The sequence below is a fragment of the Morus notabilis genome, unplaced genomic scaffold, assembly GCF_000414095.1.
Source record: "Morus notabilis unplaced genomic scaffold, ASM41409v2 Scaffold342, whole genome shotgun sequence".
NCBI lineage: Eukaryota > Viridiplantae > Streptophyta > Magnoliopsida > Rosales > Moraceae > Morus > Morus notabilis.
In genome coordinates this window covers 646719-674542 of record NW_010366042.1, presented here as the reverse complement: position 1 = coordinate 674542, position 27824 = coordinate 646719, and the positions used below count along the sequence as shown (strand labels likewise).

Below are 27824 nucleotides of genomic sequence, written 5' to 3'. Positions count from 1 at the left end.
TGCATGTGGTTTTAGTGCCTTATTTACTTTGCTTCTTTTGCACCTTAACAGGATACTTTTTTGAGGTTTCCTAAATTTGTTTGTAATGTTGGACTTAGATCTTGTTGCCGCATGGCTTTTTAGAAAAAGAGACGAACACCCTTTCAAAATGCGGGAGTCTAGATTTTAACCTTCTTTCTTGATTAATATTTTTTTTAGTCAAATATTATATTCAGTGGCGGAGCCAGCCTTTCACTTCAGTAGGGGTGTACATTAAAAAGTCAAAAACCAAAAGAGTAAAGTGAATTAGTGTGAGGCATATAAGAAAATATATTAATCTTAGTGGGAACATATAAGAAAATCTATTTATTTTAGTGGGGGTATATATTATTTTAGTATGGATTTAAGTGTAAAATTTTTAAAGATAATATTTTTTTCAAAAAAATTTAAATAGGAGCGGTAGTCTCCAGTGAGCTATACTTAAATCCGCCACTGATTACATTAGTATAAAGAGTATCAATCAAGAATAATGGACTAAAATATATATTCATAAATTCTAAGAGTAAGTTCAATAAATTTATCTTACTAAGTTTTTTTTGCACTTATCAAATGAGGTTTAGTCCATTCAACCGACGCATCGCTCTGTTAGTGAAATAAGTTGCCCCATGATCATTTGCACCGACTTTATCATTATCAAGTGGGCTCTGGATCCAATTATCTTATAAACTTCACCAATCACTACTTCAAAGCATTACCCAAAGTTTATGTCAATTCCGAAAATTGCAATCTGAATCCTTAGATCTCGGGCCTAATAAGAGAATGTTCAACCGGATCAACCATTGTACTGAATCACAAATAAAAATGAGAGAATAGACTCGGTCCCGTTTTTTTCGCTGATTTAAATTTAGAATTCGAGTTTTGTTACAGTAAAAAGCTCCCAGAAACACTCACATCTAACTTTTTTGCTACAGTAAAAAGCTCTCACACAACATCACATCTCAACTCGAATTAGTGAACGGAACGGGCCCAGTATAAAAAATAAATGATATTTGATAGAAATTTCGTTTCTCAACGATTAAGTAACACTTATTAGCTTATTATTCTGGATCGGAACAAGGTAATTGGATCCCCTTCTCGTTAATGATCTAATTTGATTGATTATTTTTTTTTTTTTTTTAAAAAGGATAGCACAAACAATTAAAGCTTTAGCTTGTTTCTTATTGTTCTTAGGATTTGAGTTTTAGGCCATCGTTTTTTCTTCCCTCTCCTAATCACCCCATTTGTACATTTTTTTTTCTTTTAAAAAAAGGAGAAATATGAGTAAGCCCATTTGTTCAAATTACATGCGTTTCTCCCTTTATTTTATCTTTAGTATAATGTCACAGCAGATTTTCCAAGATTGTAAGATCATAGAGTGCCACTTTCAAAAATTCAAGAAATAGTGAAGATTTGACTAAACTTACAGAAATTGTTAAAATTTGTATTTCAAAAGCAAAATAAATTACTCTTAAAATTGGTTTTAGGCCCAACATGCTGAAAGCCTTGGAAGAAACAAATGATAACATGAGTGGATCCCACTAGGTGACCTAGCTCTATTTTAACATAAGAGAAAGAGAAAAATAGACCAAGACTTGAAATGAATTAAAATTAATAGATCAATAGTTTACATAAGTTAATAAATAGGTCAAATTACTGTTTTCGTCCATAACTTGTCTGGTTATGAACCATAACTTGACAAGTTATTCTCGATTTTTGTCCATAACTTGTCTGGCTATGAACCATAACTTGACAAGTTTGTCCATAACTTATCTAGTTATGAACCATAACTTGATAAGTTATGACCTATTAATTTCTATAATTAAAAGTTGGCCTATATACTATCTTAAGCTTTTCATATTGGCATATTTCCTACTATTTCCCTTTTAACATATTGGTTGATCCAAGGGCCGTAAGAAAATATCCTTAACTTTGACACCGAGGCTCAAAATGCTTGGTCCAAGGGCCGTAAGAAAATACCCCGAACTGAGGGTTCGTTTGCCAAAACTTTTACTTTTGTAATTGTTAGTAGAAGAAGATGAGTAAAAATTATGGTGTTTGAAACTCGTTCTAAAATAATTTTATTTTTTATATGAAAATGAAAATGAAAATGTTTTCAATCTAAAACAGAAATCATTTTTAAAAATGTGTTTGGTAGTTTTATTAAGAGATTATTTTCAATTTTAAAAAATTCATTAATGTCTCCTTCTCTCTTTGCTCAAGAGAGGAGAACGCGGAAATAAAAAATAAAAAATGACTGAAAGTCATTTTTCATTTCTCTCATATTTTATACTAAACTAAAAAATTATTTTCATTTTCATTTTTTGTCTTTAATTGTGTCAAACGCCGTTTCTCTCATGTTTTCATTTTTTCTTTTTCGAAAAACGTGAAAAACAAAAATAAAACCAACTCTAAACATGACCTATAATTTTTCAGGAAATGTTTGTAATTATATTTTAAAGAAATTTTTATGAGTCAAAATAATTTTTAAATTCTCTAACAAATAATAAAAATATTTAAATAAAGTTTATAATGTTTTAATAAACTCTTATATAAGTGTCAAAGCGTATTCAAAAATGTTTTTTATAATCGACATTTTATAACTTTGACCGCAAGTTCTTATAAAAAAATACTTTTTTACATGGATCCTCCTAAACTTTTCGTGTTGGGCGGATTGGTCTTTAAACAAACCTTAAACTTCAAAATCTATTGCATTGTTAGTCTTTTAACGTCTGTTAAATTTTCAACGATTGTTGATGATTTTTTCCATGTGACTTACACGTGAACAACTAATAAAGGGCATTGATGGTATTTTCTGATTATTCAAATAGGGAATTAAACAAAAATAATCAAAAACTCTAAAATCTCTCCTACACTCCCCAACTTCTCACTTTATCAAACGACATCTTCCAAACCTCCACTCTGATTGGAGTAACAAATTGAATGGACCAACTTCAAAAAAACTAAAAGAGAAAAAAGAAAGAATCATATTAGACTTTATTCTACCTTTGTCTAAACTGAGAATACAAGAAGCAAAAACGAAATAAAACCCATATCAGACACAAATTCTTCAAACCATAATCAGGAATAAAAAATAAAGACCCAAATTATTTGAAACAGGACATTGGGAGAAAAAAACCCAAATTATTTTGAAGGTTTTTTTTTAACACAAAACCAAACCCAGATTTTAATCCCATATGATCAAGAAAACCATATATTTTCGCATTCTCATGTGATCAAGAACTAATCTCCTTCCTCTTCACATGAGACGACAAAACAACAATAAATTAGAAATTCAAAATTTGGCGTTGCAACGACAAAAAAACAAGAACTCACCAAGACCCAACCCACCAAAACCAAACCCCATAAAGCTTGTGTCTTTGTAATAATGATTATATTTCCATATGGTTAGAGTTGTACAGTTAGAATAATTACTAGCTTCAGGAACGTGCCCTTGGCACGTTCTACGGTAGTAATAAAAATACTTTAAAATTGTTTGGTGTTATTTTTGTGTGCGTTTGGAATTGGTTCCAAAATATTTTTGTTTTCTGTATGAAAATAGAAATGAAAACGTTTTCATTTTCATTTTAAAATTATTTCTGAAAAATGTTTGGTAGTTTTATTCAGAGATTGATTTCAGTTTTAAAAAAACTGAAACTGCGTTTGGTGGTTTAATTTTTGAAAACATATAATAATATTTAAAATAATAATATATTAAATAAATATATTAAATAAACATCATTATATAAGACAAAAACGGTTTCAGAAAAGAGAGAGAAGAAAATGAAAAAAAAAATGAAATCCTTTTTTAGAAAACGAAAACGAGAAAATGAAAACATATTTTTTTCGTTTTCACTTTTTCACAAAAGACAAAAATGGTTTTGTTTTTATTTTTAAAAATTTTTTAAGCCAAACGCATTTTTTGTTTCCGTTTTCATTTTTTAGTCTCGAAAAACGTGAAAAATGGAAATGAAAATGGAAACAAACAGGGTTGTTTCTCACGTTTTTTTGAGAAAAAAAATGAAAACATGAAAAAAAAAAAAACGGGATTTGATATAATTAAAGATAAAAAACAGAAATAAAAATAATTTTTTAGTTTAGTGTAAAATGAGAGAAAAATGAAAAATGACTTTTAGTTGTTTTTTATTTTTTTGTTTATGTTTTCTTCTCTCTCGAGCAGAGATAGAGAGAGAGATTAATAAATTTTTTTATACTGAAAGCAATCTATTGATAATACTACCAAACGTATTTTTAAAAATGATTTATGTCTGAGATTGAAAACGTTTTCATTTCCATTTTCATACAAAAAAACAAGCGCATTTGGAACTCGTTCCAAAATGATTATTTTTTGTATGAAAATGAAAATGAAAACGTTTTTAATCTCATAGAGAAATTATTTTTGAAAATGCGTTTGGTAGTTTTATCAAGAGATTATTTTCAATGTAAAAAAACCCATTAATATCTCTCTTTCTCTCTCTACTTGAGAGAGGAGAAAACAAAAATAAAAAATAAAAAATGACTAAAAGTCATTTTTCATTTATCTCTCATTTTACACTAAACTAAAAAATCGTTTTCATTTTCATTTTTTGTCTTTATTGCGCCAAACGCCGTTTTAAAAACGTTTTATTTTTTCTTTCTTGAAAAATGTGAAAAACAAAAATATTATCAATTTCAAATACTTTAAAAATTATTTTGGAACGAGTTTCAAATGCATTTTTTATTTTTTGCTTTCTATGTTCTAAGGATTATCAAGTATAATCAATAATATCTTAATAAAAAATCTTTATTTTTGTGCAATAAACAAACTACCATGAGAGCTGCATAAATATGAAGTTTAACACCTATATATAAAAGGTCAAAACACCTACTTCTTTTAAAATAAAAAATCATTGTCTTAAAAGTTTAATGTATATAAATTTATTAAATTGGATTGGATTTTTAAATTCTCTATGCCTCTTAACTATATATGTGTGTGATGATGGTTATTTGATGATGATAGGGAAAAGAGAACGAAGTAAGTAATTATTTGATTCTTCTTCATTTTCACTTCTATCTGAAGTGTAGAAAGAAAATATAAACCAAGTAGAGAAATCATAACCATTTGATGTGAATCATTAGATTTTTAATTGAAGTACAGAACTTGTTCAACCTTATTCTCTCTTCTTATACATCTATAAAATATCTATAACTATATGAATGATATCAATATGCTGATTTCTATTATTCCGATTTCTCGAGTGTTATTCCTTTGATTTATGTTTTATTATTGGTCACTTTTCAGTTTCGTTTTTTTTACTCTTATGAGATTGAAACATAGAATAAGGATGAGTGTTATTATACAGATAATTAAGATAGTTTTATAGTATAAAATAAAATTGTAAACCATTTTTAAAGTGAACACCAATTTCAAATATTTAAATCACACCCCACTAATTTACAATGGCATATTTATAAGGTCCCCATGTATAAAAGGCAAGACTAGTCCAGAGGGAAAAAAAAAAAGATTTTGAATGCGTTATTTACAAAAATTACACTTAAAAAATAATAATCTTACAAATACACCCTTTTAGACTTTTACTTTTAATACTGCCACGTCGATCCTATGTATATATAGGTATCGTTCATTTCACCGATTTAAATTTTTATTTTCAATTTCAATGTTGCTACATTAAAAGTTATCATAAAAAGTCATATCTGATTTTTTTTTACATAAAAAGCTCTCACATAAAATTACATCTCAGCTCAAATTGAAAATTCGAATCAACAAACTAAATCAGACCATATTTTCTAAAATACGCTTTAGTACCCCAAATCACATTTTCCTTTCTTTTCCCTCTTCTTTCATTTTCTCCATTTTCTCTGGTCTCCATTTTTTTTTCTCCCTCTTTCCTTTTCTCTGCTCTCTCTTTTCCCTTCTCATATCAAATCGATAATTCTTATCATTACCAAGAAGAATCCAGGTAAAGTCAAAGTCATGGGGAGGCGCCGTGAATATCTTTTTACGACGGGAATCCGAGTGAGGTTGCAGCCATGTAAATGAGACTTTTGAGGATTTGATGGCAAAGGAATATCCTTTTGCGTTTATGTTGGCTTTGTGTTGGGTTCTTAACTTACTTTGCTTGTGGATTGTGTCGTTTCTCATGTGTTTGATAAGGAGATCATAAATGGCGGGAATGTGGATGTTGAGGTTGGACGTAGGTGGGTTTTAGAGTTGTTTTTTAGTAAAATGGGGTTTTTTTTTTTGCTGGGTTTTGAATTCATCCTATTTTTATTTTTATGTTTTTTGAGAGAAAAAAAATGAAAACGTTTTTAAAACGGCGTTTGGTGTAATAAAGATAAAAAATGAAAATGAAAACGATTTTTTGATTTAGTGTAAAATAAGAGAGAAATGAAAAACGACTTTGAGTCGTTTTTTATTTTTTATTTTCGTTTTCTCCTCTCTCGAGCAGAGAGAGAAAGAGAGATATTAATTGGTTTTTTTATACTGAAAATAATCTCTTGATAAAACTACCAAACGCATTTTTTAAAATGATTTCTGTCTGAGATTGAAAACGTTTTCATTTTTATTTTCATACAAAAAATAAAATCATTTTAGAATAAATTCCAAATGCGCCCAAATTGTTTTCACTCTGTTTTGTTGGAATTAAAGATTTGTTTTGAGAAGGATGATTTTCCACGGTAATGTTCGTTTTTTCTTTTCTTTTTTGGAAATCAAAACATGTGTACACATTTTTGTTTTTCTCTTAAGCTTTAGAGAAATGCATACAATGGGGTGGATTTTTCATAGTTTGATGAATTGAAAACTATATTGCTAAAAATAAAAATTTTGGGAATGTTTTGCTAATTCAAAAAGTTTTAAGGGATAAATGTGCCGAATGGCTATAGGTTTTGATTTTCTTTTTAATGGATGGTTTTCTTACAAAATTTTGATGGTTAAACGTGTTGGTTTATTTATTTACTACTACTATTTTTTATTTCTAAAAGAGCATGTTTTTTTTCCGGTAAATAAGCTTTCAACTGAAAGACCATGTTTTTAAAGAGCTAATAGCGTTGAAATGCAAGAAGGAAAGAAGCGTCGATTTTTATTGCAGCCGTTGCCATGGGAAGCCTGTCGTCCGAATGATCCCAAATTGTCCTCTGTTATCATGTAGGTATGTTCAAGGGTATCAAATATATAATTTCAGTTATTATCATTCGTATATAATTAGTCAAATATATTATGACCGATAATAATTATTATAATTACGAGACAGTAATTATGATAGTTGGAATTGTCTCCAATTTGGCACCGGATTAAAGCAGTACATGTATATTTACATTAAAAATATGTATATTTCATTTTAAAACATGTATAATGAGGAGAGACACTTATAATTTGTCAAAACACTTATATACATATTTTTAGAGAAAATATACATGTTTTTAAAAGAAATATACATATGTCGCTCTAATTCGGTATCGAATTGGATACTTTACCATGATAGTTACTACTATACAAAAGCACTATATGAAGTATTCAAAATACACTATATGTCCACCATCCAAACCTTAAATGAATGTTGACATGTGGGGATGCTAATTCCTTTGAGATTAAGGGGTTGTTTGGTTAGGAGATTCGTTCCTTGATTCGAATCATGGTTCGTAGTTCGCTACAGTATTTTCTCTCACAAAAAATACACGTAAATAAAAAATGGTTCTAATCACATGATTCTAATTCATGAACCAAACGTCTCCTAACAAGACACACCTTGGTCTTTTTCGGCTCGTTTTAATAAATTATTATTTTTTTGTTTGGAGACCTTACCTGTAAAAAAAAAAAAGACACTCATGGTGTTACAATTAGTCAATAAAATAAGTCATTATTGTAATTACCATTCATATTATTTAAAATATTTTACACACCTCCGGTCTTTATAGGTGAGAATCTAACTAATTAGACACGATTCGCTTTAAATAATAAAGGTGAAGTGAGAAAACAAGTTAAAACACTCGGTTTCTACACATTTAATTATGGTTAATATTTAAGTTGTAGTTAAGCTTATTATTATTTATTATGACTTAAAATTCTCTTTCATTTAACGCAAGATAAATAATTACAACTTTTTTTATGTGCACCAATTGAATTGATTTGTGGTTAATTTAATAATAATCGAGTAAGTATCTCACATTTATTTTAATTGGAAACGGTCGTTATTATAGTTACTGGAATCATAACAAAAGTTCGGTTTCATATTATCAGAGCAAGTTGGTTTCAATTTAAGTTGGATTTCCAGTTTTTGATTTCAAGCATCAAAGTCCTACTCATGAAAAAAGAAGTTTAGCATATGATATTAGTAGTCATCTTTATGACTACTAGTAAATATGATGATTACCATTATTCCAATTTTGTTGCCACTTAGCCATTAAAAAAAAAAATCTTATGAGAAAGAAAGAGAGTGAGTGAGAATAAATTGCTTTATAAATCTAAAATAAGAAATCTTAAAAAAATAATAAATAAAAAAGAACATTTAGATTGTGTATGCAAGAGAATTAATTTGAAAGTGAATTTAGCATCAAAATCTCACTCATAAGAGTATCTCCAATGCAATGATATATATAATTAATTTGTCCAATTGTAAATTTAACATTTGAGTGTAAAAAATACTCTTTAATACAATATTATTTATTGTGTTGAATTTCTCATATACTGTAGTTTGAGACAAATTTTTCACCAAATGTAGCATGTGAAAAATATGACGACATTTAATTTTTATTGGTTGAGATATTTACCTTTTCATTTAATCATTGCAACTTTTATAATTTTAAATTATTTTAAAATTACAAGTACACTTTTACAACTTTAAAGCTTAATAATGATAGAAAAAGTAGATTTAACATTTCAAATAACATTATTAATTGGAGCACAACTAAAAATAATATGTCATAGCATATTTTTTGGTGTCAAATATATAATTAACATTAGTATTTACATTGGAGATGGTCTAAGCAAATAAATTTAGCATATGATGCTAGTAAACACCATTATGACCACTAGTAAATATGATAATTACTATATAGTCACAAATTAGTAATTATTGTAATAACTACCTAGAAAATGAAAATTACCATTCTGCTAAAATAATGATGCTTACAAAGCAAAACTTACCAATAATTAACCTTATTATTCAAATTGGAAACAAATTTGACCAATTGGTTTCGTAAAAAACATAACCCAAACTTTTATTTTTAAGATTTCTTACTTAAGATTTAGAAAAATAAAAAAGTCGAAGTGCACTTTATTAGCACTTATAAACGAGCTTGCGTTGCATTGGATGCAAATCGGGATTAAGCGCTAATAGAAAATATTTACAGCTTGTTCATACGAGGAGAGTGGGAGAGAGAGGAGAAAGAAAAAGAGAGAGAAAAAAGGTGGGAGCTCAAATGAAAGAGAGAAAGAGAGGGAGAAGAAAATATATAAATTTAAATGAAGAGATATTTTGTAACTTGTTCAAATGAAGAGTGTGAGAAAGAGGAGAAACAAAAAAAATAAGAGAAAATGTGAGAGTTTAAATGAAGAGAGAGAAATTAAGAAGGAGAGTTGAAAATGTCTTGAATATTGTCAATAATAATTTTGACAATTTAACTTTGTAAGACTCAATTGTTAACGTACTAATGTTAAAAATAAAAGTCTCAAAAATTAGTATTTGTTATAAGATTTTTTTTTTTTTTTGTCAATGTTATTTTTGTAAATAAACCATTTTGAATCGGTAAAATGATAAAAAATATTTAATTGTTCATCAAAGATGTTCCAAAGCGTACAAACTCTTTCTAGCTGAATCCCCTATACACTTCTGTCATGAGATTGTTCGAATCACAAGACGTCAATCCCCAAACGTCAAATCTGCACCGTCAATTTTGCTGAGTTGGATAACACAAAAAGTCAAACCCCAAACATTTACCGTGAGCCACGAACCAGCCGATTCAACCCTCTTTTGATCCGGAAGCCATTGAAGACCCACAAAAGGTTTGCACTCTTTTCCAAAAAAAAAAAAAAAAAAAAAAAAAAAAAACACAGAAAGAGAGCAATACCAAAAATCTCTTTTCGTCTTAGCCAAAAACAAAAATCCATAAATTCAAAAACCCTAGCAGTGTCATGATCGTATGCTCTCGGGCGCATCGTAGCGGGCTCCATCATCATCATCATTATCATCATCATCACCACCATGATCAACTCGGCGAACGGCATGATGTCAACGGCGGCCGCCGCCTCTTCTTCCTCTGCATCGGGAAACGCGCAATCGCCTGGTCTCAAGACCTATTTCAAGACTCCCGAAGGCCGATACAAGCTCCACTACGAGAAAACTCATCCCTCCGGCTTTCTTCACTACACCCATGGAAAAACCGTCACTCAGGTTCTTCTGCTTCCGAATTTGGTTTCCGAAAGTTCGCGTTTTTCGAGGAATCGCATCCTTTGATTGCCATTTTCGTTGAATTTGATGCTTTCGTTGAGATTTTGCTTTCTTCATTCGAGTGCTAGGGTTTTTAAATTTTCATTTCCGTCTGTGATTACTGTTTGTTAGTGTTAGATTTTGGTTGAATTTAAGCGTATTGTTTCAATTAAATTGATTGTTGAATTATAAAAGTGAATTTCTCGGATTAAAGTTTGTTGCTTTGGGTCAAAAGACGAGTAATCTTGTTGTTTGAATATGATCAGTATCAGAACCAAAGACACATTTTTTAGTTTATAGAATTTGGTGGTGTTTTTAGCAATATCAAACTCTGGAAGCCAAAGTTAAGAAGTGTTCTATTGTTTCAATTAAATTGATTGCTGAATCATAAAGGTTAATTTTTTGCATTAAAGTTTGTTCCTTTTGGGTCAAACTTAAGAGAAATTTTGTTGTTTGAATATAATCCTGTGTAGGGAATCATAATCAAAGTCACATTTTTTAGTTTATAGAATTTGCCATTAGGTGGTTTCTTTTTTCTTTCTAGCAATATCAAACTCTTGAAACCAAATTTTAAAAGTGTTCTGTGGCTGTTTCTCAGGTGACCTTAGCACATCTCAAAGACAAGCCTTCTCCGTCGACCCCGCCTGCCTCATCGTCTACCTTCGGTGCTAGCACCGGTGTACGATCGGCAGCTGCCAGGTTTCTGATTAGTAGCAATGGGAGCCGGGCACTTAGCTTTGTTGGAGGCAATGGTGGGAGCAAGAGCGTGAATGCAAGTAAAGTTGGGTCGTTAGGGGTTTCGAGTTCGACTAGTGTGAGCTCTACTTCGAATTTTGATGGCAAAGGAACTTATTTGATTTTTAATGTGGGCGATGCAATCTTTATAAGTGATTTGAATTCCCAAGACAAGGTATTTCAATAAGTTTGGATTTAGGTAAGTTTTCGGTGTTTGGTACGGTGTATGAGAAGTTTATTTTTGCATGTAGGATCCCATAAAGTCTATACATTTTAATAACTCAAACCCCATTTGCCATGCATTTGATCAAGACGCAAAGGATGGGCATGATTTGATTATTGGACTGAGTTCGGGAGATGGTAATTCTTTTCCCCTCGAGTCTGAATTGCAATGCTTGTTCAGAGAGTTATACGTTTCAAATTTATTGGTTTTGTGTGTTGCTGTAGTCTACTCAGTGTCGCTGAGACAGCAATTGCAGGACGTTGGAAAGAAGCTTGTTGGGGCTCAGCATTATAACAAAGATGGTTCTGTTAATAACAGGCAAGGTTAAAGTGTTAATGCAATTTTTAGAGCCTGCTTTTGATTTATCAAAAACGTATACTAGTTTAGAGCTAGATTGTGACTTTCAATATCCCTGAAACCGGGGAAATATGTATGTATATTTTAAATTTATTTGGTGTTTGGTAGATAGCATGTGAACTACTGGACATGATGCTTTAGGATAATATTTGGGAATTTTTGTAGTAGGAGGGGTATTGGACTGCTTATTACTATTAGTTCCCCTGGCAAAACAACATGATATTACTATGATTTTTGCTGCTATATTTGTGCTGGTAGGACACAATTCTAGTGAAGGGTATTCCTATTGGACGTTACAAATACATGAAAAAACTGAAAAAAAAAAAAAAAAAAAAGTAAAAAGATGGGGGATTTTTGCTGCTATATTTGTGCTGGTAGGACACAATTCTAGTGAAGGGTATTCCTATTGGACGTTACAAATACATGAAAAAACTGAAAAAAAAAAAAAAGAAAAAGTAAACAGATGTGGCTTTTGCACCGTAACCGTATTTGAAATTTATTTTTGAGTCCATAACATGGCCTTAATAGACTTAGCATTAGGGGTGGCAAAGAAACACTTGGCTGCTTACAGCTCAGAGACCCTGTACCTGGTCTATTATTTCTTTACGAGAGCTCGTAGATGGGCTTGCTTATGATCGAGACTGCAATTATGTAGACTGCTTTGATTGATTCATATTTCTAACAGTCGTTGTACAAGTGTTGCATGGGTGCCTGGAGGTGATGGCGCTTTTGTAGTTTCTCATACCGATGGGAACTTGTATGTGTATGAGAAGGCAAGTTACCATGTTGTTTTTGAGCCCCCGACCTATCTTTCTTAAATATCATTGTTTCCATGGTATTTTGTATAATGATCTAAATGTATTTTGTTTTCAACTTTATAGAGCAAAGATGGTGCAGGTGATTCTTCATTCCCTGTCATCAAAGATCAAACTCAATTTTCTGTTTCACATGCTCGCTATAGTAAGGTATTGAAGTCGTCTTATTTTTCCACTTCCAACTTGCAATAGCTGTGTTTTTTATCTGTGCATTTGTCGTGTGTGGGTAGTTCTGAGTGTCTAATGGTAGTTTGGCTGTTTGTGTCTGTAGTGTAATCTTTTTCGGTCCTGGGTTAAACCTAGAATAATAAACCTGCGATCAAAATTGGCTAGAAAAAGAAACATCTTCACGAGCAATGCATTAAATATGCCATAATCGTTTGAGATATCAACAGTGCTTTAGGGTACTGATATATTAAATGAGGGTTGTGCAACTGGCCACATATGAGTTTTCGTGCTTCCTTTTCCTGTTGTTTGCTGACTCCCGCAATATTTAATTATTTTTGCAGAGCAACCCAGTTGCCAGGTGGCATATTTGCCAAGGTTCAATTAATAGCATTGCTTTCTCAACTGATGGGACCTATTTAGCTACTGTTGGAAGAGACGGTAATATTGCAATATATATAATTCCATCCTGTGGTTCTTCTTTTAATAGTAGTTTTATTACAGATATATATGAACTTTGTTTGATTGTTGTGTTCAGGTTATTTACGTGTTTTTGACTACTCTAGAGAGCAACTCGTATGTGGTGGAAAAAGTTATTATGGTGCTCTCTTATGTTGTGCGTGGAGGTGTGTACCTTACTGGATTTCGATTAATATCTTGTTGCTTTTTGCTTAATATCTTTGTTCTGGTGCCAATTTTTAGTCCCTAGAATTCGTTTAATTTGGGAAACACTGTGGTTCTCTTTCTGATGATAAAGGGCATGATTGTTTGCAGCGTGGATGGAAAATACATTTTGACGGGAGGAGAAGATGATTTGGTTCAAGTTTGGAGCATGGAAGAACGAAGGGTTGTTGCCCGGGGTGAGGGGCATAACTCCTGGGTGAGTTTTTTATGCAACTGCATTGAGTAAACCTAAACATCCCTAGCCAGGTTGTGTTGGGATGTGAAATAGATGTGAGCTCCACTTGGTGGGACTGACCAGGTTGGGCCCATAGGTTATTTCAATATCCCAACTCAACCTGTCGGGATGTGAAACATTTTCTAACTGCCTTAGGCTTGTAGTAAACTCAATAGTTTCTTCCGTCATTGTGGTCGCTTATTAGCGTATACGGTTGCTTCTGGCAGGTCAGTGGAGTGGCTTTTGATTCATATTGGTCGTCACCAAATTCAGGTGGCACAGAAAATGTTACGTATCGGTTTGGTTCTGTTGGTCAGGTATTAGAAAGAAGTCATTGGCCTTTGATTAACTTGTTCATTGTTATTTTTCTCGAGTTAATTTAATACTCTGATCAACGGTACATAGTTCCACAATTATTTGGGTTTGTTTCTGTCCAGGACACACAGTTGCTCCTGTGGGAACTGGAAGTGGAAGAGATTGCTGTACCAGTGCGTAGACTGCCAGGTGGTTCTCCCACTTATAGCGCTGGAAGCCAGTCATCCCATTGGGATAGTGTTTGCCCAATTGGCACTCTCCAACCTGCTCCAAGCATGCGAGATATTCCAAAGCTCTCACCGCTGGTTGCTCATCGGGTGCACACTGAGCCCCTTTCTGGTTTGATTTTCACTCAGGAATCTGTTCTTACCGTCTGCCGAGAGGGGCATATAAAGATTTGGATCAGACCCGGAGTTGCAGATAACCAGTCAAATAATGCCGAAACTGTCTTGAGTACCAGCTTGAAGGAGAAACCTTCATTGTCAAGTAAGGTCGGAAATTCAAGCTACAAGCAATGACCAAACTGTTGCTAGACTCGAGGCAAAACCGAGCTATTTTTTTTTTTCCTTTTCCATTTAAATTACGGTTTTATTTGCTTGTGTAGCTGTTTTTCGCCTATCGTCCCAGTTGGTTTTAAGAACTGGCACCAATGAGATTTAACCAACGGGGTTTTATTGTATAGGACCAAAATGGCCATTTGAAGGCACTATGAGGTTGGAGGAGGAGGAGGGAATATCCCTTTTGTAAGTACAGAACGGCCTTTCTAGGATATGTCTAATTACTCACAGGAATAATTGAAGGCGCAATCTTTGAAATTTGTATATCTTAGAAGTGCGTTTTAAGTGGTTATGGTTTACATAATATATGAATCTTCAAGCGATTCACTTTACTAAATTTTGTTGGATCCTCCCACAACTCTTTAACATGCTCATATCAAAGTTGCCCTTTGGTTGATACAAACGCTAGAGATGCGTTTTGTCTCATCACATATCAAAAGTTGTTAGGATTATTATAATTGATGCCTCTGATTCCTGAACTTAGAGTCATTTCCAGTTTTTCCCTTTAACTTTAAAAATTCTCATGCCTCGTCATTCATAAATTTTGAATTTGTCACAAAATTTATCTCATTTAAGCATGACTCTAGTTTCTCCCTTAACTTTAAAAAATTATCATGCCTCATCATTCATAAATTTTGAATGTCTTATTTAAACCCTTTTATAAGAATTTCTGTTAAAATTAGATGGAAAAATTAAAGGTTAAATATTGTCATGTGATTTTTATTTGTTTTTTTATAACATAAATCTAAACAAAAAGATCACGTGACTACGTTATTTTTTTTTTCTATATATTTTTAACATAAATTATAACATAAGGGATTAAGTGAGAATAATTTAAAATTTATGGGACAAAATAAGAGTTTTTAAAATTCAGAGGCCAAATTAAGAATGACCCTAAAGTTGAAAGGCCATCCAGAATAATAATCCAGGTTATTAATTACACTATGATGGGATGATGAAGCCAAAGCAAAGAATGAAAAAAAATGTATATACATACACACATACGTACATACTTGTAAATAGTTGTATTTATAAGTGTGTTGATGAATTATGGACACTATTTACAATTTAATGAACGCTACTGCTGCATCTAAGACCTGTAATACGAGTACATGAGATTTTCCACTAGGCTCCTCCCAATTCCAATGCAGAGAGAGAGAGAGAGAGAGAGAGAGAGAGAGAGAGAGTAGACAAGACCACTTCATAAGCAAGCCAACAAATGCACAAAATTTAGTTCCAACACAACCAACGTTAAATGGTTTTCGTTACAGAAGAGCTTACTCTTGTTTTGCTACTGTGAATTGACAGTAATGAATGTGGAAAGCAAATAAAAAGCAAGCCAATCAATTGCCACGGATAGCATCTGAATCTCCTTGGTTGCTTTCACGGGGTTCGGGATACGTCTCTGCTTGTTCCAAGTTTGCAGGCGGTTGATTTGGTTCCGTCCCTTCTTGAGAACCGCGCGTTTGATTCACCCGAGCTAGACATCTTCTTCTCCATTTCAACACCTCAACAAGGATTGAATTTCCACACATTGTAACCCCAAAACCAGTGAAAGTGGCTAGCAGAACAGACAGAACGCCCTGCATGTGAAGCTGTGGATCCCACAATAACTTGCTGAGTGTTTTCTCACGCAAATATAAACAAATCCATAAACCAAGAACTTTTAAAGTTTCAGTTTAAGAAACATTTAGCCAAAGCTTTTGTACCCCAAAACAAGCTAGGATAAAAAAAACATTAATCTTTTTCATGTCTTTTAACAACTAGTGTATGATTATAGGGAGTTTTCTTCTTACCAATGAATAGAGAAGGTGAGCTGAGAGAGCCACTAATGCAAATTGAACACTTGCATAAATCCAGACATATTTTCTCCTCACTGAGTTAGAAATAAAAGAAAAATAAAAAAACAAATATATGGAACAAGTCGGTATGAGATTGGCATGACTAAAGTAACACAAAGCATTGTCTGAATTAGGAAAGTTGAGCTCAGCCCTACCCATTGTGGTTGCTGTTATGGATGCCAAAAGTCCCATTACACAGGAGAATGGAAGAGATACGGCAATTGCACCTGAACCCATTTTTTTAACCTGTCAATGTGGTTTATTAGGAAGTCTTATAGGCCGCCTAAAAGTAGCAGCACCAAGAAGTTGGTGGCGAGCCTTACCAGAAGTTGCTCAAGAAAGCAAAAGTAGGAAAGCATGCTGACGATGACTAGAACCGGAACATCTTGCCAAACCCTGCCAAAGAGTGCATTGATTTTAGCTATTAAGAAGCTAGGTTTGGACATAACAAGAAGTACAAACATATTTAGCTTCAAGAGTTGGGCAGCAAAAACTTCGGCTTACTGCAGCTTAAGTAGAAACATGTTTGAATTTTAGACGAGGATTCCATTGTTTACTTGCCTGTACTGATTAGCCTCTGCTCGTAAAGATCTACTACCTCGAAAGTTGAGGGCCTGGGAATTTTGAATCCGAAGAAGTGTGACAGGCAAGTTCTGAACATCTTGCCTGCAGACATCACATGTTTTATTACCCTTTATGCTGAACCATTTAATGGCACATTCTTGGTGAGCCAGGGCGAGTTCACCCTTGCAGCTGCATTCCATCTTAAGTGTATCACCGCCTTCCCCTAGCTCAACCAAGCAGATTCGGCACACGGCTTCCTCTTCTGGAATATCTTCACCACTATCATCACTTTCATCTGAATCGCAATACTAAGATAAGACATAGGTTGGTCATCACAAGTTACCATACAAGAATCAACAATTGCTAGAATCTGATATGCAGGGAAACTTTGATATCTTCAAGCTGAAGAAGTTATTCTAAATGAATTTTATTCTTGACAAGAAAAAAACAACCAGTAATGAATTAAGAAAGTTAATTTACACAAAACAAGAAAAATAAAAAACAACAATCACCGGCTGTTAAATTTACCAATTCTCTCAAAAGCTTAAGTTGTTAGGAGGTGAAATTCCAACACTCCCCCTCACGCGTAGACCGGACAAATGGGAAAACATGTGGGTAAAAATTAATTACAAAGACCTACACAAGAAGAAACTCGAAACATATTAAACCCCAGCACTTGATGCCACCCTTTAAAGGGGATAAGAGTGCAATTACACGAGTTAGAATTAGGAACCTCTTGCTCTGATACCATGTTAGTTTACCAATTCTCTCAAAAACTTAAGATGTAGGTGGGCCAACAACCGTTTTATATTCCAACACGCTTATATAACAACAAGTCTACTATAACAATCCACGTGAATACTATCTCAAAAAGAAACATCAATTAACTAATACTATGCAAAACATTTTCTGAACTAAATCAGCTTACTATTTCTGACTTGACCAGTTAATCTCAAAACAAGAACAGTATAATAGAAATATTCTTATGCAGCCTGCAAGACGGGGCGGAGCCAGAAAAGTAAGTGAGGAGGGGTGGACATATAGGATGCGTTTGGAATTCGTTCCAAAATGATTTTGTTTTTTTGTATGAAAATGGAAATGAAAACGTTTTCAATTTCAGACAGAAATCATTTTTGAAAATGCATTTGGTAGTTTTATCAAGAGATTGTTTTTAATATAAAAAAACTCATTAATGTCTCTCTTTTTCTCTGCTCAAGAGAGGAAAAAACAAAGACAAAATGAAAAACGACTAAAAGTCATTCTTCATCTCTCCCATTTTACACTAAACCAAAAAATCATTTTTATTTCCGTTTTTTGTCTTTAATTGTGCCAAACGCCGTTTTGGAATCGTTTTCATTTTTTCTTTCTCGAAAAAAGTGAAACAAAAACGATTCCAAACACGGTAATAATCTCAGATTTTATGCAAGGGCAGACATATATATAATTGCATTTTTTTAGGTGGGGCCAACTACAAATTTTAACAAAATATACATACAAAGTAAAAGAAAAAAAAAAAGAATTACTGTTGGGGCGGGGGCGCTCCGCCCCTGCCTGCAAGAATTGGGGTGTTTTGGCAAAAGAACAGAACAAAGACAATTGTAACATTATTTTACCACTGTCATCTTCTGGTGGTGTGTTGGGTGCTTTCATGATTGTCCTCTCAGCAACTCGTGGAGTGGTAGGAATTACACGAAAAATGCCACGTATGGATATGCTTCCTTCTTCTTTGTTAAGGACTGGGACAGAATGAGAACGATGAATGGGCAGCCTACCACTTCCTTTCTGTAAAAAATGAGATTCTTTAGGAATTATGTCATGGTGGAGTGAATAATCATGAACTCGTTTGATTAGTTTGGAAAAATTTCTAACAATATAACATATATATTATAAGCAAACAAGAGAATTGGGCAGACAATGGAAAAAACATAAAACTAGAATCTGTGGCAAAAAGCCAAAAACTCATACGGCATTGGATAAAATACACGTGGAGGACAATAATTTAAAAAGGGGTTGGGTTTTTTTTTCTTTTTTGTAATTTTCATACCCAACATTTTGAGGGTATCAAAAAATCATTCCTTGTATTTTGGACAATATTACTTTTTGTACCCGAAATTTCGAATTTATGCTAATTAATATCATTTTCTTGGTTAATGGTCAATTGTGACCACAAGAAATACCTAAACAGTAAACATACTTGAGGAAAAAAAATCAAAATTTAGAAATATAAATGACATTTACGTGAATTTCAGTTAAAATTAACCTCTGATTGAAAAACTATATGAATTTGAAATGTGAAGTATAAATTCGATACAGTCCAAAATATATGGTATAATTTTCTAATAACCTCAAAAATGCAAAGACTAAAAATGAAAGAAAAAAAAATCTTGTTAGGAATCTGGTTATCACAGCTCAATTTCCACACAGAACAACAAGAATAGAAGGCAATCAGAGTGGTTTTATTGATCATCACCAACACTAGCTCATAGAATTTACAACCAAACAAAGAAAAACGTAAAGAAAGCTTAGGATAGACTAGAGTATTCGAGGACTCCAGAGAACTCTTAACTTTAATGGCATTCGAGAGACCATCAGCTCTCCCTTATCTCAGTCTCCAAAAACTCTCAAAATCACAGCCTACCCCTAGTGAGCTACTAAGCCCTTTATTTATACTAATTCATACTAACTCTATCAGCCCACTAACCAAACAAGTTCCTAAGTCATTAACGGATCCTAACATTATCCCTGCCCCAAAGAAACACTTTGTCCTCAAGGTGTTAAGTAATTGCAGCCGTGTGACTCCACTTCCTTCCAATCTTGATGAGCTTGCATCTTGGAACGTCGAACAGAATGATTTGTACATAACTTGCTTCAAATGTTCTTGTTAACTTTATTTTTTCAACTTCACACTTTTGTTTGGAGCTAAAACTGAGAACCACTTTAAAGGCAACGAAACCATGAAGCCCAGCCTCAAAATCATCCTTGTAGCAATGGAATACCTTGTTGGTCAGCTCAAACAATTCATTTATAACAAAAACCTTCCTCCCACAAGTGTTATCTTGTTGCAGTGCATGGTCAGAACATCAACAATGGAGGGCAGCTGCAAGTGTACACTCTCCATTCCTTTGTCAACAACCCCAGAATTGTTGCAAACATAATCAAGTTCATCTTTTAAAATATAAGAATGGACTCCACTGTTAACTTCTTTCACTGGTGCAGCAAACTCCGTCTCTATAGTAACATCCTTGGAAAATTTTGATGCAATTGACATCTTGTTTCCCATATCTTGAAGCCCCTCATTACTAGCACCAGATTGAAAACCAACTTCATTTTCAATGCCTTGGTCCACCTTGTCATCAAAATTCTTCATAGTCAAGTCTCTTTGAACATCTATTTGATCTGAAACATCTGTTGTTTGAGTTGGAAGTATTCTGCTTGAACTGCCTACCACTTGCCCTTTATCGACTTCCAATTTTGTAATGACAACTCTCTCTAAAACCGAATTTGAAATCTCTTTCCCAGGTTCGGCAAGTACCTTGAATTGTCATCTATAGTCAGTCATGGTATCCTCTTGGCGTTTCACCAATAAACTCTCATGTAAGGCCTCATCGGATGACAATCTGAAATGCTTGAGTAGATGAGTCTTCAATTCATTCCAACTATAGAACTAGCAACGAGCATCCTACCATCAATACTGAGCCAAAGCATCACCCTTCATAGCCATTTAGCTTGGATTTTCTCACTGTTCGTCATTCTATAGAACAAAAAATATCGTTCAGCAATAAAGACCCACCCATCAGGGTCTCTTCTCCGGCAAACAATGGCATATCCATTTGCTGAAATCGTTGATCCATTCGGCCCTCCCATAGGGTGTCGTGCCACCTTTCCCTATCCCTACTCGAAACCCTTGGATTGATTCTGAGTCCAAATTGAGAAGATCCAACTCGCTCGCTCAAATCAGATTGCAACCCTCATCCAACTCAGATTGCCTAGACCTAGCCTCAATCATGCCAAAACTTGAAGATCCAGTCCATATTTGGCTGTAAGTGGCTCTAATCTTGCTGTAAGTTTGAGGCCCAACCCAAACATCACTGGAATCAGTCTCAATCACATCAGAATTGCAAAAGCCAGACCTAGGGCCGCTGGAATTTCGGGACCCAACCCTAATTTCGCCAGAATCTGCCTAAATCGGGCCGAACTCGCATGACCCAGTCCGAATTCGACCGGAATTAGCCTAGACACACTGGAATCGCGACACCTAGTCCAAATCTGGCCGGAATCACCTTCGAACGCACCGGGATCGCGAAACCCAGCCCCGTCTACGCTCGATCCCTCGTGAATATGCTACCGTTCACTTCAGATCTAGTTGATCTAGCTCCGGGCGCAAAAAATCACTCCAATCAGTTCGCATCTCCACTTGTGTCCCATGCCGGTGTGAATCGCCCATCTCAGGCCGCATCTCTGGCGTCGTTCGCCGGCATTGGATTTGCAGACCAGTTCGCGTCAGCCAGGGGTCGTCTTTGTCTCAGAACTGAACGTCTCAGCACCAGATTGCGACAAATGGCTCCAATCTTCGTCAATCTCGCGCGATTTTGGATCTGGTCGTCTTCCCTCCGTCGTCGCTTGCCGGGTCAGTTCGTACGGTTCTGAACGCTTCACCACTGGCAGCGGTCGGCGGCTCTAGTTCTTGAAACCCCATGATTCCAAACTCTTCTCACCCTTTTTTTTTGAACAACGATGCCAAAGCTCGATGCTCTGATACCAAAATGTTAAGAACTTGATTATCACAGCTCAATTTTTACACAAAACAACAAGAATAGAAGGCAATTAGAGTGGTTTTATTGATCATCACCACTACTAGCTCATAGAATTTTACAACCAAACTAAGAAAAACATAAAGAAAGCTTAGGATAGACTGGAGTATTAGAGGACTCTAGAAAATTCCTAACTTTGCTGGTATTCGAGAAACCACCAGCTCTCCCTAATCTCAGTCTCTCAAAACTCTCAAAATCACAACCTACTTCTAATGAGCTACTAAGCCCTTTATTTCTATTAATTCCTACTAGCAAACAAGTTCCCAAGTCATTAACGGATCCTAACAAATCTCTATAAGAAAACGCTGCTAAACAGTTTTCAAGAGACTAACAAGGACTGAATACCCACAGAAAAATGCAGCAGGCTAGCCGTGTTTCCTCCATGAATCGACTCCGGATTCGAATGAGCAATAGGTGTTACAGGCAAGGACGATGAGTTATTCTTCAATCTGGGTGTGAAAAGCTTTGTGAATGACAATGTTCTAGACAACATAGTCTTCTCTTGTCTCTCAGCTGGTGAGCCTTCCAAGGCCAGAAGCACAGCTTTCTGAATCTCTGAGGAGGAATTCCTATTCTTAAAACTCAGTTTTGGAAGGAGATTTTTAATGTTTGATGATTTGGTCTTTGATGAGGAAGGGCCTGGGGATTTGCTAATTCTGTCAAAACTCGGGCTTGGCATTGGAGAAAAGTTTACTCTTTTAGGAGGAGGACTTGCTGTAATGGTGGGCATATTTATTCTCACAAAATCATCCCCAGTGACCTCCATATTTCTTGGGGGTATTTGTAAGATGAGATTTTGCCTTCTTTGGTCTGAACTAGAGGGAATTTCTTCTCTTATTTCAGTTGAATCTTCAACCTATAAAAGAACAAAATTGAATAGGATCAACAAGAAACTCTCATATAACACGTATCACATATAAAACAAGCATAAGTCTATTATATATGAAATAAATAGGAATTTTGCTCAAATACCCACCAAGGAAAAACAAGTAAAAAATCATTAACCCATTGAAAATAATGGAGAATTTCTCAAATACCCAACAAAGAAAACCAAGTAAAAAAACCATACCCCATTGGAAAAATTGGAGAATTTCTCAGATACCCACCAAAGAAAACCAAGTAAAAAAAAAAAATCATACCCCATTGAAAAAATTGGAGAATTTCTCAAATACCCACCAAAGAAAACCAAGTAAAAAATGGCACTCCATTGAAAAAATTGGATAACATAAGACATGGAAAATTAAGGAAGCTAAAGAAAATGATGTGAGAACAGGTTTCACATATAAAACTGGCACAAGTCAGTCATATCCGACTTAAATAGAGACCAAATTAGTGATCAAGAGAGAAATTTCTCAAACACCCACCAAACAAAAACAAGTCAAAATCACAACCCAATTCACATAATTTGTTAGACAAAGTCATGGTTTATGAAAGAAGCTAAAGAAAAGTTGAGACCTTGTGAAGTGGAGAATCAGCTTTGATGGTGCAAATGGGTTCATCATCGGTTTCTTTATGATCAAGAGGCTCTCTTTGCGTTGCCATGGGGATTCGTGTAAGTTCCGGAATTGCATACGACCACAACAGAAGACGAAACAAAAGGCTTCCGTGTTATTCTGAGCTCACACACAACAAAAAAGAGCAAAAATAAATAGCTTAAAAATAAGAATAATAACTAGTTAGAGACATAATAAAGGACAAGTGGCAACTGGCAAGGAAGAGAAAGAGACACAAGGAGAGAGGAGAGAGAGAGGAGAGAGAGGGAGGTAGTGTAGATTGGCAACACAAGTGATTTTGTTATATCCTTTGTTATGGGCCCCTCGATTTGTGGAAAGACTGAGTTACTGTTTAGCGGCGTCTAAGGTTTTAGTGAGAGAAGTGAGAGAAGTGAGAGAAGTGAGAGAATGGGTCTTCTAAACATGTCATATGATCTGTTTGGATTGTGTTAAACCAAACGACAAACAGAAGATGAAACGAGAGCTACGACAAACAAATATTAGTTATAGCTACAATCTTCACAGTTATTTAAAAGGAAAAAGAAAAGGTTTGCAACGTCTTTTAAGTAGAAAATATTGCGAGTCTGTCAGCGAGTTTGCCAATGAGTTTGTTTTGGTAGTTTACTTGTCGCTTTCAAAGTTGAGCTAAAAAGAAAATATCAAAACGGATACGAAATCTAGGCTGTTGGCAGCCAAAAAGAATTGCAGAATTTTTTTTTTTTTTTTTTTTTTCCCTCTCTTCAAAATCTGGGGTATACACATTGAGAAATTACTAAATAAGCAGTTGCTCACTTTGTTTTTTTTTTTTGGCGGAAAAAGGCTTAGAGCATAGTTGTCATTTAGGTAATTTGATTTTTTTTATTAGTCATTTAGGTAATTTGCTCATGTTTCTAGTGTTTTTAAATGATTTAAGAGGGAATATTTATTTATTTAATTTTTAATAGGAATGTTTATGGAAATTGTGACCAAGCAGATATGGTAAATATATTAGGAACGAGGAAGATAATCATTAAATATAATTGATATTGATAAATCACTTAAATGGTAATTATTTACTAGATGAGTATACTTAAAAAACATGAAGCGATTTGGATTACTTGGCTAATTTTTAGTTTCTTAAATAGTGTCTAACTAATCATATTTTGTTAAATTATTTAACAATAAGAATAAAAAAGTGAATTAAGAAACATTTTAAATATTTTGAATGATGTGACATTATATGGTTAGTTAGACATTAAGATAATTAAATTGGATAAGTGTTTTGAGTCTGACATGACATGAAAGATGATATAATTTCTCATTATAATAAGAGAAAAAATGCATATATTGTTTGCTATTTTCTTTATTTTCATGTGTTTTCCACAAATATAAATAAATAAATAAAAACGAACTTTATCTTGTGCGAATCCCTTTAGTTGCATTTGAATCGGCTCTTTGTTTTAGGTCACAGAAAAAATTATATTGCCCATGAATATCACTAGTATAATTATATGCTTGATTTCTTTGACTCGCTAGCAACAATATGATGTCACCTTAATAAATATCTTTTTGTGTGTATGTCAAGTGTTTACCCCTCTACCTCATACAATCATTATAATTATTAAATCTAAGAATATAAGAGCCATTTAAGCAGTAACAAACAAGGCACAAGATTATAAGAAAATGAAATCTCATAAGTTGCTTTAGGATTAGATGCACTTATTTTTTTAATTCCACAGAAGTCAACGTACCAAAAAAAAAAAAAAAGAAACAAAAAAAAAAAAAACAATTTGATGGATGAAATTTATTTGAACATTTTATAAGTGCACTACTTGACCAAAGCATATCCAATTCGTCAACAAATTCTATAAGAGCCTCCCTCTCCTCTCCTCTTTGTCAAAGGATAAAGATGCTAATACCAAGAATTGCTCATATAAAACCCACTTGGAGATTGAAAACGACAACATATAATTAATGTTAATTTTATCACCACTTAATATTTATTTTTCTTCTAATTATAAATGGGAACCTCATGATCAAAAAGTTGATGATGAAATGTTTCCAATACAAAATGTTTATTAGCTTTCACGAATTATGGCGTATTTCAAAACAATGATTATAGTGGCAATATTTGTCAGTCTCTTATATGATGCCGAATTGGAATTTATACCATGATGTTTATTGCTAATTGTTAGAATATACATTAGGGTGCTAAATTACAAAATGTTGGTGCGTTTCTATTAGTAATACTAAGGAATCGCTCTAATTCTTATCCGTTTGGTTAAAGTAATTCAATGGTTAAAATTTATCAATTCTTTCTTCACTTTAAATGCATAACAGAAATAGAAAATAATTAGTCGAACTCTTGAAGGTGATCTGATCATTGATCATATTCATGGATTCCTATTAACCTATAGGTTTGGTTTCAATTGTCACTCTAATATTATCTATTAGCAGAGTATCGTTGCTTTAATAGTAAGATGTTTTTAAGTCTATTGTAATAAATTGGATATATAGTTGAGAAAAAAATATGATAATTAATGAGATTGAATTCTAATCACATTATGTCATCAAATTTTTATATTTAATGGGTAACCACAGATTAAATATAATCATTAAAAATTAATCCATTATATATGTATACAAAGGCGGAATCAAAAAAGGTTTTCAAAGACGTGAATTAAACTAAAACTTTTAGCTAAAACAACATTATGATTATATTAATCTAGTTTAATTTATAAATTATGTATATATATATATATGTTATACCATAATTTTTCACAAGTTAAAAATTAGCATTTCACATTGACAATATCAAAGCTCGAAACTCAAGTTATCTTTAGCTTGATAAGGTAAGGAGTATTAAATTGACATGATAAAATTTCATATTCAGATAATGAATAAATAAGACTAGAGCTCATAAACCGCACATCAAGTGCTAGGGGGCACTGGTAGCATGAGTTGTACTTGAGTTAAGAAACCCGAGTTCAATACATGGCACAAGCAAAATGATGGTTTCATTCTATTTTTTGCCTGCACTCCTGCCAATTGGGCTTGCAAGCTGGGCTAAGTCTAGCACCCTAGCTCGCTAGATAACAAGCCAAAAAAAAAAAAAAAAAAAGAACTCTAATTTGTCTTTACTTTTAGAAGAAAAAACTTAATTGAATAAAGGGCTTCTAATTTTAGAAGTCTCATACAAAAAATGGATCTTTAACATCAGAAATGTCAATGGAAACAAGGACAAAATTTAAGCTCTTGGCACAATTAATTGCACCAAGAGCTTGGGGGGCAATTGTTATACCATGATTTTTTACATGTTAAAATCAGCTCAAGCTAACTCAAGCTCGTCAGGTGAGCTGAAGTATGCGAGTTGAGGACAACGAGCTGAAGTATGCGAGGTGAAGTTGATGAGCGGAGCTAAGTCCTTTAATGCTCAACACAAATAGCATATATCAACATAATATTGTTAGACGTTTGGTTGGTGTATTCATGTCATGATTTGAATCATGGTTCGCTACAGTATTTTCTCTCACAAAAAACACACGCAAATAAAAAATGGTTCTGAATCATGTGAGCTTACATTCTCACGACCTCGCCATCAAGCGAGTTGAAGGCTATATGAGTTGTCGTTTTGACGACATTGGAACATCAAAACCTAAGCCCAAGAAATTTCTATCTCAACATATTAAACATTACCTTAACTCAAAATACATAAGGCCCACAAGTGTGTTAACTCATGGATCTCACAAGCTCAAGGACATGGCCAGCTCGTGGACATGGCTATCTCATTGACCTCGACTAGCTCACAACTTGACCAAGCACAGCGAGATGTGAGCTCACAACTTGGTAAACTCGTGGCATGATGAGTTTATAGTGTTATACAACGATTTCTACAAATCTGAGTTAGTACGCCGCATAACCAACCTTGGCTTAAAGAAAAGATTAAAGTCCGGAATAAGTTAGCCAAGAGCGCATTAATGACCTAACAGCATCATACCCTTAGCTAAGGTTCAAACCTTTAGCTCAAAACAATATCCCTCAACTCAACTTAAGGATACCATGAGCTCGAGTGTGAATGAGCTTACTGTTGGTTTCTGAAACGATTTCGGATGCGGAAGTGTGTATGAAGCGGATCGTGTAGAATAAAACTTTCATAGAACTTTGAGATAGTCTATGGTTACTGTAACACCCTGAAGAATTAATTGAGATTAATTAAGGTAATTAAGATTATTAGTGTGCCTAATCTGGATTATTAATTGAGTTTAATTAATAAATGTTTCTGACACGCGTGAGTTTAAATAGTTCCAAGGTATTTAAATTATTCTCAGTAATTTATTTTAATCCAGAAGTGTGTATGGGCGCATTTCTGGACTGTTCTTTTAAAATATTGTACACATGCCCTTTTCCTTTCCTTTTTCCTTTTCTTTTCTTTTTCCTTTTCCTTTTCTTTTCTTTTTCTCTTCCTTCCCCGTGCGTCTCTCTCCCTCACTCTCTCTCTCACCCTCCCATGCTCTCTCTCACTCTCACTCTCTCTCTCTCTCTCTCTCTCTCTCTCTCATTTTTGTCCCAAATCAAACGGATCTTGAACCAAGCAAAGATTTAAAGAAGTTTTCAACGTCAAGAGAAGGA

The 27824-nt window shown here is 33.7% G+C and overlaps 2 protein-coding genes across 2 annotated transcripts; one reads left to right on the top strand and one right to left on the bottom strand.

Moving 5' to 3' along the window:
- The first annotated feature begins 10040 nt into the window (after nucleotides 1-10040).
- LOC21407146 (WD repeat-containing protein 20) lies at nucleotides 10041-14858 on the top strand. The gene is made up of 11 exons (XM_024172931.1): nucleotides 10041-10406; nucleotides 11041-11352; nucleotides 11429-11537; nucleotides 11625-11718; nucleotides 12443-12530; nucleotides 12639-12722; nucleotides 13082-13178; nucleotides 13276-13363; nucleotides 13512-13617; nucleotides 13863-13952; nucleotides 14073-14858. The coding sequence occupies exons 1-11, from the start codon at nucleotides 10218-10220 to the stop codon at nucleotides 14466-14468; spliced, it is 1653 nt and encodes a 550-aa protein (XP_024028699.1). The 5' UTR covers nucleotides 10041-10217; the 3' UTR covers nucleotides 14469-14858.
- A 679-nt stretch (nucleotides 14859-15537) lies between these two features.
- LOC21407145 lies at nucleotides 15538-23468 on the bottom strand. Its single transcript, XM_024172954.1, has 8 exons — nucleotides 23179-23468; nucleotides 22073-22579; nucleotides 18526-18694; nucleotides 16910-17207; nucleotides 16672-16744; nucleotides 16504-16594; nucleotides 16304-16383; nucleotides 15538-16102 (listed from the first exon to the last, which is right to left on the bottom strand). Exons 1-8 carry the CDS (start codon nucleotides 23263-23265, stop codon nucleotides 15851-15853), a joined length of 1557 nt encoding a protein of 518 aa, XP_024028722.1. The 5' UTR covers nucleotides 23266-23468; the 3' UTR covers nucleotides 15538-15850.
- Between the last annotated feature and the right edge of the window lie 4356 nt (nucleotides 23469-27824).